Source organism: Halyomorpha halys, unplaced genomic scaffold (assembly GCF_000696795.3).
Source record: "Halyomorpha halys isolate HHAL.00 unplaced genomic scaffold, Hhal_1.1 Scaffold348.1, whole genome shotgun sequence".
Lineage (NCBI taxonomy): Eukaryota > Metazoa > Arthropoda > Insecta > Hemiptera > Pentatomidae > Halyomorpha > Halyomorpha halys.
Genome location: NW_027116547.1, coordinates 838,637 through 851,960, shown reverse-complemented (window position 1 = coordinate 851,960; position 13,324 = coordinate 838,637). Strand labels below are relative to the sequence as shown.

Here is a 13,324-nt window from a genome sequence, read left to right as displayed (position 1 = left end):
TTAACTGTATTTGTGGGTGTGATTAGCATTTCTTCGTAGCATGTTATTATGAAAAAGAAAACTGCAATAAAAACAAATATATTTAACAAGATGTTTGAAATATTGTATTTTTTGTATAATTATGAAATGATAACCATTTTATTTGATCATTGAACTTGATTGCATTTATCAACAATAATATAATTATTAAAAGTAAATATTTACATTATGGTTTGTACCATAATGCCTGAAAACTGGAATTTCTGTTTTAAATTTTAATTTTTTGGTCTCATTTTTTTCATGGAATGTTCAACATTAATAATATCAATACATCTTTTTCTTTTCAAGACTAGTTATCAAGTGTTCATGCAATTTAATCACATGATTCCCATCATTGAACCATATTATCGGCGATCCAATCCAGATATGAAGTCACACGGGTGTAGACACCTGGGAAACCAGCTTGCGCACACCCATAACCAAAAGACACGACTCCAATGAGGTAGTAGACATTTCCTTTGGGTAACATCAAGGGACCACCAGAATCGCCCTGTAAATTGAGGAAATAACCCATTAATTTATTTGTTTTGTTTATATTTAACAAAGTATTAATTTATAAGCAATAAATTATATAAATATGTTTTACAATTAACAATAAAAACATTAACCATAACCATAGAAACTTCTTGAAATTTTCAAATGATTAGAGTAGCCCTATATGTTGAAATTCTGGAAAACCAAGCAAATAAAAACTGTCTGCCTCAGTATATCTTTCTAATTATTTCTATCCTTTTTTGGAAATTGTTTTTCCTTAAAATTGTCTTTTTTCTTTAAATTTCTATTTGGCATGTAATTACTTATATTTCAAAGTTAATGCTTTATCGGTTGAAAATAAAATCCACTGGGCAATATGTAGTTCATAGAATCTGTACCAATATCATGCCCACTTGAAGAACTACATTCACTTCACGAGATCCCAAGACCAGAGGTTTCTCATTTCGGTCTGCTCATCATAATGACATATTCATATAATTGATTATACCATTCAATAAAAAAATATTATTTTAGAGTTTTTATTTCAGCAAAGAAGTATTGATTCAGAATGATCACGAAACATTCCTATTGTATACTATAAAATATACTTATGTAGATACAAAAACGACTTTTCAGATTTAAAGCGAAATTCGCCAACTTTTTTTTTAATTACCTCTAAATAAATTCAAAACTAAGCGCCTAACAGAATAGCTATAATTTAAAATCAAAATACGCTCTTATTCTGTGATATACCGTCAATATATTCTTCTATATCCAGAATAAATTTGAAATGAATTTAGTTTGCATTCATTTTAACTCATAAGAGAATGTTTAGGCTATATTTAGTTTAGGCGACGACCTCCTTCCACCCGTTGATGAATTCCCTGAAGAAGGGATAATTCTCCTCCTCTATCAAACGAGGGAAGTCCGACTCGGCGAGGGCGAATATACCGGTTTTCCTTAACAACCTGGCACAATGTCCTTCCATGGCGGTGCAATTGAACACTATATGCTCTGTAGTTTCAGGGACTCCACACGTAGGGATGTGATTCTTCCCAAAACTTTGCAGCTTTCTCCAGAACCCACCATGTCCTGTTAGGGTCTGCGAGGCCTAATAATCTGGGAGGACCCACCCCGCTCTCAGTATTGAATAGACGGTATGAAAGAACCTCCTCAGAGTAGCGTTCTTCTGGTTTCCGTGCCACCGTCCATTCCATTCTCCAATGGAATCCTTCCGCAGCATCTTCTTCCATAGGTTCGGGGTCTCGCCAATCCTCTCTCGAAGTCCCTCCGGTAGCGCTACTAACACCTTGCCTCTTTACTTTGTATTTGCCGAAATCCTCCTAGGGAATGAAGTCCAGGGGCATCGCTCCGGCCAGCACCTGCACCGCCTCATGCGACACCGTTCTGTAGGTCTTCGTGACTGTTAGCAGAGCCAACCTCTGTATGGTGACCAGTCTCCTACTTTTGATCCTGCGTGGGGTCCCGGCTCCACGCAGGGGATGTGTATCTCAGAATACCCAGGACCACGCTTTTATAAATGACCATCGTAGCAGGGTATCTGATTCCTCAGAACGCACCTCCTATCCTGCTCAATCCATTGAGTGATAGGATCCTATATCCCTTAAACATATCAGGTGAGGAGTCTTGTCAAATCGTCTTTTTATCCTCACCTTGAGGTACGTCACTTCCTCACTCAGTCTAATCTTCTGTCCTTGGATGTCCAAGGAAATAGGATGAGCCCTATCAGTGGAGCCTCTTCTAAGTTTGGCCTGAGTCTTAATGACTCTGCGGCCAAACTTAACTTCCTCTTCTCACACCATTCTCCTAGGAGACCGGCACACCTTTCTGCTTCCATCTTCAATCTGGCTCTGCTGTTCTCGGCCACGATGACTGCCAGGTCGTCGATGTAGGCCGTGGAAAGGAACCCTCTGTTCTATAGCTCCCCTAGCAACTCTTCAAACACTAGTTTCGACAGGGCCGGACCTAGAACTGAACCATTGAACCATCTCCTGAGTTGTGAGAAGAACCATTGAGCCTAAACGTTCTCTTATGGGCTGAAATGAGAGATAGTTAAATTTACTTCAACAACATTTAACATGATTGTTGGGTCGCCCGTTGCTCAGTGGTTAAGACACAGTCTCACCAATTTGATGTCTATTAGCGGTGCCGGTTCGTATCCGGCTTGGGGTGTTAACTTTTTCATTTAGTGGCGGTCCCACAAAATGAAAAACTTTGACCCTCAACCATGGTTAGACAGTATAGGACTCCAATGGGAGTCTTGGCCGAAAAAACAACATGATTGTTTTCGTCGACAGTTATGACAATGTTCGACTTTATAGAGAAAGTGGCCAATGTTTGAAAAGCTCTTAAAGAGTAATCGTACAGAGCTCACTTCGGTTTCAAAATAACATAGACATTAAAATAAAGCAGGGAGCCATTTTGTCAGGCGTGTAGTTTTGGAGTTAATCATAGAGAGAACGGCGTCTATTTCGTTTAAAATCCAAAATATTCTTCTAATTTCTACAAAAACAACCAGGATCTTGAACTATTGTTTCTTTTATTATCAGATGTAATAAAAAAATTTAAAAAATGGTGCCTAGAACCCCGATAAAAAATTCATGTAGACCATTGTCATCGTTAATATTATTTAATATTTTATAAATAGTATTATGATTATTATTTTATTGCCTTTTTTTTTTATTGATACATTTTACTATAAAACCAAACTCAACTATTGGATTAGTTCCCCCCTTAGTTTAGAACCCATATTCATATTCTTTTAAGTGTTGGCTCACTTTACATACAAACTTATCTTTGTATAACGATATAAAACTATTGAGGACATTTACAATGCACAGAAGTGAAGTCAATGTGGTGCTAAAGATCTCTGGGTGACTATTTAAAATACAAGAAAAATAAACCACCATTCCTTTTTAAGGAAATGGGTTAAGATCATCTCTCCTAAGCCCTTGCACTTTAATTTGTAAATTGTGGTAACTCTTTTTTTTATCTGAGTTATCCTTAAAACTGACTTCTTATATAGTACTTACTACCAGATATCTTCCAAAATGAGCATATTTTTGAAATATTCTAGGATTTTTCACAATTGTCACTTTTATTTCAAACATTGCTTACCTGACATGCATCTTTTCCTCCATTTGGATAACCTGCACAAAGCTGTTTACTGAGGATCCTAGCTCCCTTTGGTGTGTACACTTTATCACAAGATTCATTGTCAGTCACTGGAACCTGGATTTGGAGTAGTTTTTTGGAAGCGGCACCACGACCTAGTAAAAACTACATTTTAACTTAATGAAGTAAAATATTTTCTGATAGCATTTTAATATGACTATAAATGTTGTACACATTATGATACAAGAGAATAATTAGGAATTATTTCTTTTTCTGAACATTTTTTTTTTTTTTTTAAAACAAGGTTCATTTTATTATGAAACTAATAACTATACTTGTTTAATGCTATGACAAATTTTCTTTTGTCTTCTTTTTTTCATTTAATCCTATAAAATTCATTTTATTTATATTTTAAAAATCGCCAAATTTAATATGATATATTAAATAAATTTGGACTTTTTTTTTTAGTAAGATTTTTTTCAGTACATTATAAACATTAAAAATAAGAAATTCTAATATATTTTACTGGATATTGAGTCGTTAGGATGTATTAGCTTGTTATTATGAAACTAATTATATGAACTAATACAGGATTCATCACTATTTTTCCTCATTGGTTTGCCTGATGTTTAATAGCGATTTTATGTAATAGAGAAACAATTATTAATTAATCTATAACAAATATTACCTTCAGAAGTTGCGCCCCATCCTGCAACAAACGGGTAATACCTGACAAAGCTTTCAGACCTCATATCTGCAGGATTTGGCAGACAAATTGGTTGGATGTACCCTGAAAACAAATAAAATAACTAGCATGCTAAAGATTTGATTTTAGAGACACAAATGAACAGATTAAAAAGAGTGATGAGATCCAAAATCTGAAAGAATTTTTTTTTATAACATAAAAAGCTTCAGAAAAAGGCTGTAAAACAATCACGCGAGCTCTTTCGGATTCTTTGGAAGAACACATTACAAGAATGAAAACAATTGTAGATGACAGCCTTAAAGAGGACTATCCTAAGGAAGTACTTCTGTACTGCCACGCTTACTGAGGTACTTCTTACCTATAACAATGCTTTCTCACTAAATCGGTTAAATAGCAAAGCAAAATTAGTTCGTTGGCATGAAGTTCAAATGTTATGAATAAATGAAAAACTATAATACTACTAATTTATTTTTAATAATTTGTCTATTTATAAACTCATAGAATGAAGTTCCCGCCCTCAGTGGTAGCCTTACTTACCTCACCCTTGAAACGGACACTTATAACTAGTATATCGGTCGATGTTTTATTGTGTGCCGCAATCTTACTAGAGGAGGTCATAACACCCAATAACAAAAGGCAAAGAATTTTCGGAGAAAAGATGCGAATGGGAAGGCTAGATTTTTTACTATTGATAACAGGATTCTAATTCAATAGCTTTTCAGACGAAATCAAACATTTTTAACCCAATTCCATTAATTTAAAGGGATTAAAATATTTCTTTGACCTAATGTGATGATTTTACACACTAAACACTGCTCACACACTGAGATAGAAACTGACCTTAATGACATTCTTTATCAACCAACTAACAATAGTTAACTAATTGAATAGTTAGCGTATATTGTATAAAATAACTTTTAACCTAATGTATATCAATTTTTAATATTACTTTATGGATTTGTAGTTCCAAATGTACGTACTATTAAACTGGGCACTTTGCTGCAATTTTACAAGTCCGATGTCATCAAGTTTCGTAGTTAAACTGTAACCTGGATGAGCAAAAGCTGAGTCCACTAATATATCGACTGGTGATGCACCATCGTTTTCGTTGTCCAGTTCACTTTCGCCTAACCGTACTACGTATCTAAAAGAAAAATTGTGAATGCATACAAATATATTTTATTCTATATTTTGTTTTAAAAGGAGGCTTATTATAAACAAAACAAAATGTAGTCACATTAGAAATATATCTTTAAATTACAGAGTTTGGGATGAAGGAACTTTGATGCAATGAGCTGCAGTGAGTACGTAACGCTCGCTGATGAGGGTGCCACCACACTGCCAGTACGGCCCTGCTAATCTTTTTGTTCTATAACCAAGAAGAGCAATCCATGGCCAAGCACCTAGAAGAAAACAGCCATTTTTACTAAAAGAGCCTGTCTAAGGAATAATTATAATTTTTAAAAAAAAGAACTTACTGTAAATTAAGTTATTTCTAATCGTTCATATGTCTTATATTAAAGAACTGAATTCAAAATCTATTTTCGTCCAGTTATAATCATATTAATGCAATATGGATATTTTGTGAATATGAATTAATAACGGCTAGCCAAATCATGAATTTTTTCCCTGTAAGAATTAGCGATCTCATGATGGGCTCTTGTAAATTTAGGTTTAATTTAATTGACAAGCTACTTTTATGCTACTCCACCTCTATAAGGTTTTTTTTTAATTTATTCACCTCCCAGTTTTTTAATAGATGTAATAATATTAAAAGAATTTCCGGGAAATTAAACTACACTTACTACTTCTTCCATCCTTTATTTATCAGATAAAACTAAGAAAACTGATATAAATAAACGTGTATAGAAGGTATCAAACTGTGTATTAGTAACAATTATTTTAAATTTAACGATCATTGCTTTAAGCAGTTAAATGGGAGGATCATGGGGAATAGACTTTCGGAAATACTTTGCTGTTGTTACCTGAACAAAATTTTAGCGTAGCAAATCGGAACAATGAATAAAAAAAAGTATAAGTGGCAAAATATATTGATGATTTATTAATTATAACGAAAAATAATAAGGGCGTAGATATTTTAAAATTATTAAAATAGTGCAAATAAAGTAATTAAGTTCACAATAGAAAATCCTGTCAATGATAAAATAAGATGTATGGATATAAATAAATATTGTATTTCATAGCAATAAAGCATTTTCAACCCAAAAAAGTGAAACTAGTGACAGAATATTACATTACTATTCTAATCATCTCGCGTATCAAGAGGTCCAGTTATATAATATCTCTTACTAGGTTCCCATCGGCATGATGACTCCGCTGTTGATAAGGCTCAAACAAGAAGATTCTGGCCTTCCAAGGACTCTTTTTCTTCTTCTTAAGGAAGAGTGAGTTAACGTTCAATCTTCTTCCATGTTTTCTTCTAGGGCATTAGCTGAGGGAACTCCCCTTCACACAGAATGTAGATCCTTGTTTCTTTTTCCTTTTTTCCAAATTGTAGGTGATCACGACATAACCAGTCATTGTCCTGTCCCTTGAACATGGGGATTTTTGGGATGCATTTCTGCTGTAATCGGATAGTGAGAAAAAAATATTAAGGTCTCTCAGCTTTGTTGTTAAGCAAAAATACGTCTACGGGAATGTCGATTGAGCATAGAATGCATTTAGATCAATGTCGGAGATACCGTCTAGGGGCAGAAGAATCGTATTTTTCAGGATATCATTATATCACATATTTGCAATACGATGTAATTGGTCTTAACATTAAATATAATATTTCTAGATAGTAAAAATTCATTTATTGTACGTTACCTAATTCAGCTGGCTGTCCTCCGACGATTCTGGGCTGCTGGTTCACAAATGTCTTCCCGCATTGTGGTGGGGACAAAAACATTCGGTTATCTTGCCCTTGCTGATTCATGCAACATACATCTGATGGGACTTCTGGATTGCATTTTGAACTGTAAGAAAAATATATAAAAACATACAATCATTTCAACATGATGAAGTAATAACAACAACAACAAAAATTACAGATATATCTTTTTCATATTTTTTAATATAGATTTTATAAAATTGCAGAAATAGTCGAATTCTTATTTATCATAAAAATACACATAGATTTGTAACCGACTTTGCTAGAGGGATGTTTTTTAGCTTATTGCACGTACATATTTTCATTTTATACTACTTTGTGAAAAGGACATCGAATTCAGAATCTCAAGTTTCTATATTCTACTACATATAGTAAAGTTAAGATAGTATAAGTTTCAATACAAGCGAAGACACGTTTAAAAAAATTATGAAAAGTCAATCTTATTGAGAAAATTGCGAATTTATTATTGCAGGAATTAAAAAAGAATTTGATACATTAAATTTAAATAGTATCTTTGAGATGGGGCACGTCTAAAATAACAAACAAGATGTTTAATGCTATTATAACATGACTAAATAACTAACTTGGTAATATATAATTACATTTATATAAAATAGTATAAATGAAAAAGCATTTACTTAAGCAAGAAATCCAACACTCCGGGCTCGTTGCGCCGGTTCTTAAGTAAGTCCAACATTACCGGGCAATTGCGGATATTCACGCAGGTACCTTGGAATTTATCCGGTGTGGTGCAAGATGGACCTATAAAGATAAAAATATATAACTGAAGTACAGGTATTTTATTTTTATAATGTTTTTCAGCAGTTGAAACAACTAATTAATTACAACTATTATTAAAATCAAGAAAGGTTTTGATTGCAGGAATAGATTTTCTTCCAGCAAACTGGTCCAAGTTAACCATCTATGTTCTATATGGAGTGAACGCTATAGAAATTTTTTTATGTTTGTAATTATCCATCATAAGCACTCTCAGTTTTCACTAAACTTCAAGTCTAATGCATTACATTCTTTCTATTTATTTTATTTTTTTAATTAACAGAATAATCTTCTCTTTTTCATTTAAATAACAAATGAAATGTTATTTTCTGTCATAGTACATATAGTTCTTATTCTTCAATAACCAAATATCTATAAAGACGTCATTAGAATGTAATCTCGTTTTCGACAAATTTATGTACTGAGGAAAAGTGTTATAAATAAATTTTACAATCTTAAAAATGACAATTTATATAGATAAATCATTTACTTTTTAGTAAAATGTTATAATGCAAGTCTTTTCTGTTCCCGAATATAATTAGGTTTCCTCTAGTAGATAGAATTGTAAATGAAAATCTTTTAAAGTAGTAATTTGACCTATAAACTATAGTACAGAACAGAGGAAAACTTCAGCAAAAATGTTTCTAAAAGGAAAGCTCAGCCAGTATTTATAGGCAAACATCACTAAGCTATGGATTGCTTAATGCCATATAAAAAAACAAAAAAAAAACAGTCCTTTCAATGCAGTGTGACATTTATGTCTGAATAGGTAGTTTGGTCCTCTTCTAATTAAGAAGCATTTTTTAAATTAAGTGGTGAAATAAACCTTATATGGATAAAAAATCGACAGGGAACAAACCAGAATAACAGATATCATAAGCTATTGTTGTATAAGGTAATGTATATATATATATGATTATTTCAATTAATGTTTATTTAAAAATGGAAAATTGCAGCTTATATTCATATACAGTTTTTGGAAAATATTTCTCACTGAATTATTCATATTAATATATCAAAACTTTCCAACTAGAGATGGAAAATATGAAAAATTCTCATTACATTTGGAAGCTAGATAATAAGTGATTTAATTATTTCATTAATTCCTGATAATAACTGAAAGAAAATGCGTTGTGGTGAGAGACAGTTTTTTACATCCTCAAAAGGCAACGTCCTCTATAACACTAAATATAAGTTTTAAAGTAACACTTAAAACTAAAAATAAAATAATAATAAATACTTTATTAGTTCCAGATTTAAAAAATAATAATAAATTTACATTATAAAAAAACCATAAATTAAATTCCTCCTACCTGTTTGCCTTCGAGTTCTGTTCAGGTACTGCTGCCCATCAGTTGAACCGATCGCCACCAACACCGCACATAGTGATAGCGACCACTTTATCATGATTTATCTAAAACAGAAAGGAAATGACACTTAATCATCAATTTTAAAAAGTTTAAAACTAATTAATCTTAAGAATTTAATCATTATTTAAAGTAACTGAGATAAATTATTATGAAAGTAAAAAACAACTTATGAAATATGAGAAATACTTAATGATACATTCATGTTTCCAATTAAAGTATATTATTAAAAAAATAATATAAATACTTATCCAATATGGTATTTTTTAAAAATAGAGATTAACAACTGCATATAGTATGCAATAATCGTAAGCTGTTGCACACCAAAGAGGGTAAAGGGGCATATCGCTATGGACCCACTCAATGAGGAGCATTTTATTTTATGTTTAATTTAATTTATTATTTGTTATGTTGAATATTCTGTTGCTAGAATTGGGTTACAAAATGAATTAGTTAATCGGACTGCAAATGACGTAGTACTTTCCGTCATCTGTAAGCAATTGATAGTTAATATATTGATTCATGTTAATATGATTTATCAGTGAAAGCTACTCAAATGAAATTTTTATCACATAAGGACCTGCCAGAAACTGATAAGTATGTGCGGGTGTGGATTTATATTGAAAGTAGATATATATTGTGGGTCAAATTCTAAGCACACGATTTAAACAAAATTTAAATGATTCACATTTTTTATTTTACATAAAAATAATAATATATATATATATATATATAAAGTTAAAAACTTCAATGCACATTATTTTATTCATTATTAGAATCGCTTACATCGATTACAGAAACCTTTGGACTTTTTAATATTTTCTGCTTATTCCACCAAATATATATGAAATCTAGTTTTTACTCATTTATCTTCCAGAGCGGATTATACTGATGAGAACTAAAACCATAAAATTTTATATTATAATCAGAATTTCAAACATCCGTAATTTTATGCGACGTAAAGTAAAGATTTATAGCAACTATTAGCTATGAAAATAATAAATATGTTTTATAAAGCCCCCGTTTGACAAATTATATAACTGTTCATTTATTTGTACTATTCGTTGCTCAAATTGTATGACTGTAATTCACATTTATTCTGTAACTCAGATTGTATTGTTTTTTCCAATATGGTGTAAGCAAACAATGAAAAAAAATATCACAAATTGTTGTTTGTTGACCTATGCATGTTTTTCTGTGTAATTATTTTATTCTAACGATACTCTAACACATTTAAGGACTTTAAACCAGACTCCACTTTTTTAGCAGCTTCGGGTGGAACCAGTTTTCGTCAAGACGAGACTGCGAACAGCTTATAATTGGTGCATTATAGATTGGGCTGCCAGATGTTGTAGTAGGAAGTAAATGACTGTTAGTGGTTTCATTAAAGAATCCTTAAAGACTTTGCCATTGGAATGTTATAAAAATATTTTTTTAGTTTATTATTTATAATGACCAATCTCTTGATGTTTGCTCTATTATTTTTAAATAAATTAATTTTTTAATTTAATAAATAAATAAAAAAATCGTATGCAAATATCTTTTGAAAATTTAGTATGAAATAATTATATGAATTTATTGTGTTTATTTGCGGAGGGGACACGTTATCCATCGAGGTGAGTTCTCCCGGCCCATAATGATGATGCCTTCAGAGAAGAGTACTTTAAAAAATAAGAATTTAAAAACCGGTTTGTTCTAGAGCCAAGGATGATTCTCCTCACGTTCATTTCAGCTGGAAGTTTCCTTATTCCTTGAAAACAACAAAAATTAGATACCAAACTTAAGAGCGCTTTAACATACAATCTTAGGATTCAATTTAGTTACTTTACAAGTAATAAGATAATTTTTTTTTTTTAAGACCTGGAAATAGAAGATAATAGTAGTTAGAAAAAGATGAAATTATCTTTGCTGTCTAGAAAGTCAAATGTATGGCTAATAAAAACGCAAAGCACGGTTACAAAGAAACGTCAGGATGAATTTCGTCATTCATAAGACGTTCCTTATGTTTTAATAAGCATAATTTTTTTTGTTAGTATTAATAAATAATATATTAATTACATATCAGAATAGTGATTTGGGACATAGGATTTCAGAGACAAATCTGAATAATTCCAGTTTCGAGAGTACGAAAAAAATATAAAAATTGTTTTCAGGTTTAAGTTTGGTGTTTCTATGTAGTCACGGGACTAATATTGGATCTACCTATATGTTTTTTGATTAATAACAAAAAATTAGTGCGTAGAATTAATAAGAACTCTACCCCAAATAAGAACCCTATGAAGTTCAGTCTGAATTTTTCCAGTCATTTATTACGAAATTAGTCCAGGTATTTTTTTTTTATTGGTATTTTTTTATAGGTATTATAACGAAATACTTTTCAAATCTGCGTAATTTAGTTCTGAACTTAGGGAAAGATGGAATTAAATATTACTTTGTATTATTGAGTTTGAAAAAATCATTTACTACATTTAAATCGATTTCATTAGTAAATAAGGGAGTAGTTATGATGTTATGCGTATCCTCAATTGATTTTGTAAGGATTAGGGAGTTCACCCCTGATATCGAACAAAACATATCAACATATAATGTATCAAAAAATTTTATATACCGGGCCTAGATATTTATAATCTCTGAGTGGAGAGGAAGAAAAGGTTTCACATTGAACTAACCGATAGGGTAAAATAAATTATTAGCTTTAATAACAACTAGTCTTATTTTATTTATTTTTTCATACACATAGTTTGATTATGTTCATTTTGTTTATTCTTCTGTTTGTATATATTTTAAGAGAGATTTTTTTTTTTCATTTATTTTTTTTTTTTTAATAATTTATTTATTGTTATTTACAACTGTTTACACATATATACAACAAGTAAATTTGCTGTAGGTGACATAGTGACATGATACAAACATGTGGAGAATCTACCCACTGATAGAACTCCAATAACATTTCTAGAGGAGATGATCTTGAGGCCATCTTCTTTTCAGACGTCTAGGAGGATTATTAGATAATGAAGGAGAAGCCAGGTTAGAAACAAGTAGATTTGGGTGGTTGTGAAGTTTATTATGGAAGGAATGGTATGTGGTTCTGGCCAAATCGGCAATATATGGAACATCGAGGTCCAGATGGATGACTTGATTTGTGACAAAGTAAGGAGCATTGAGGATTTTACGAAGGATTTTGGACTGTAATATTGGATTCTGGAGGAATTTGATGGTTTAGTGGAGTCCCAAAGCTCCAATCCGTATGTCCAGATAGGCCTTATTTTGTAATGGATTGGCAATTTAGACCGTTTGTCTAGTAAATGTTCCAATATTTGGAATCTACGAGCAGTTTCTTGTCTTTTAATCTTGTATGAGGATTCCATGTCAGTCGCTTGTCGAGATGTAGTCTTAAGTAACGGATCTGTTCGACAGGAATAAGTGAGGTATTATTAAAGGATACTGTAGGGCTAGAGGTCATGGGTTTACGTCGAAGGGTAAATGTGATTTGGTGGGATTTATTGGAATTAATTTTAATCCTCCAGTTTTGGCACCATTCTTCAAGGGTGGTGATGTGGGATTGGAGGGTTTGGGATACAATGAAAGATCATTGTTCACTGACAATAGACATGTGTCATCAGCATACGTGTTGAGGATAGTGTTAGGATGGGTTGGGATGTCAGCTGTGAAAACTTTATAAAGGACCTATCCTTTGGTCCTAACCAAGGATACTACCCTGAGGTAGGGATGGGATATCGAAAGAAAAATATCGATATTGATATCGATATCGATATCGGATAGCAATATCGATATAGATATTATATCGGAACTAAAATATCGATATTTTAAAATATCGAAATATCGATATCGAAAATTTGAAGAATTAAAGTAATGATAATTACAAAATAACATAGCAAGACATAGGAAGACATATTTTATGTTATACCTAAT

At 31.8% G+C, this 13,324-nt stretch overlaps 1 protein-coding gene across 1 annotated transcript in view; it reads right to left on the bottom strand.

The window, feature by feature from the left end:
- The window catches only part of LOC106681565 (venom protease), a gene marked incomplete in the record, with an annotated part of 58,377 nt that overhangs the window by 1,290 nt on the left and 43,763 nt on the right, over window positions 1-13,324 (bottom strand). Inside the window, 8 exon segments of the mRNA XM_014421922.2 lie at window positions 1-529; window positions 3,652-3,803; window positions 4,337-4,438; window positions 5,335-5,498; window positions 5,616-5,757; window positions 7,184-7,332; window positions 7,886-8,009; window positions 9,338-9,438. Of these exon segments, the coding sequence (XP_014277408.1) occupies window positions 371-529; window positions 3,652-3,803; window positions 4,337-4,438; window positions 5,335-5,498; window positions 5,616-5,757; window positions 7,184-7,332; window positions 7,886-8,009; window positions 9,338-9,431 (1,086 nt within the window).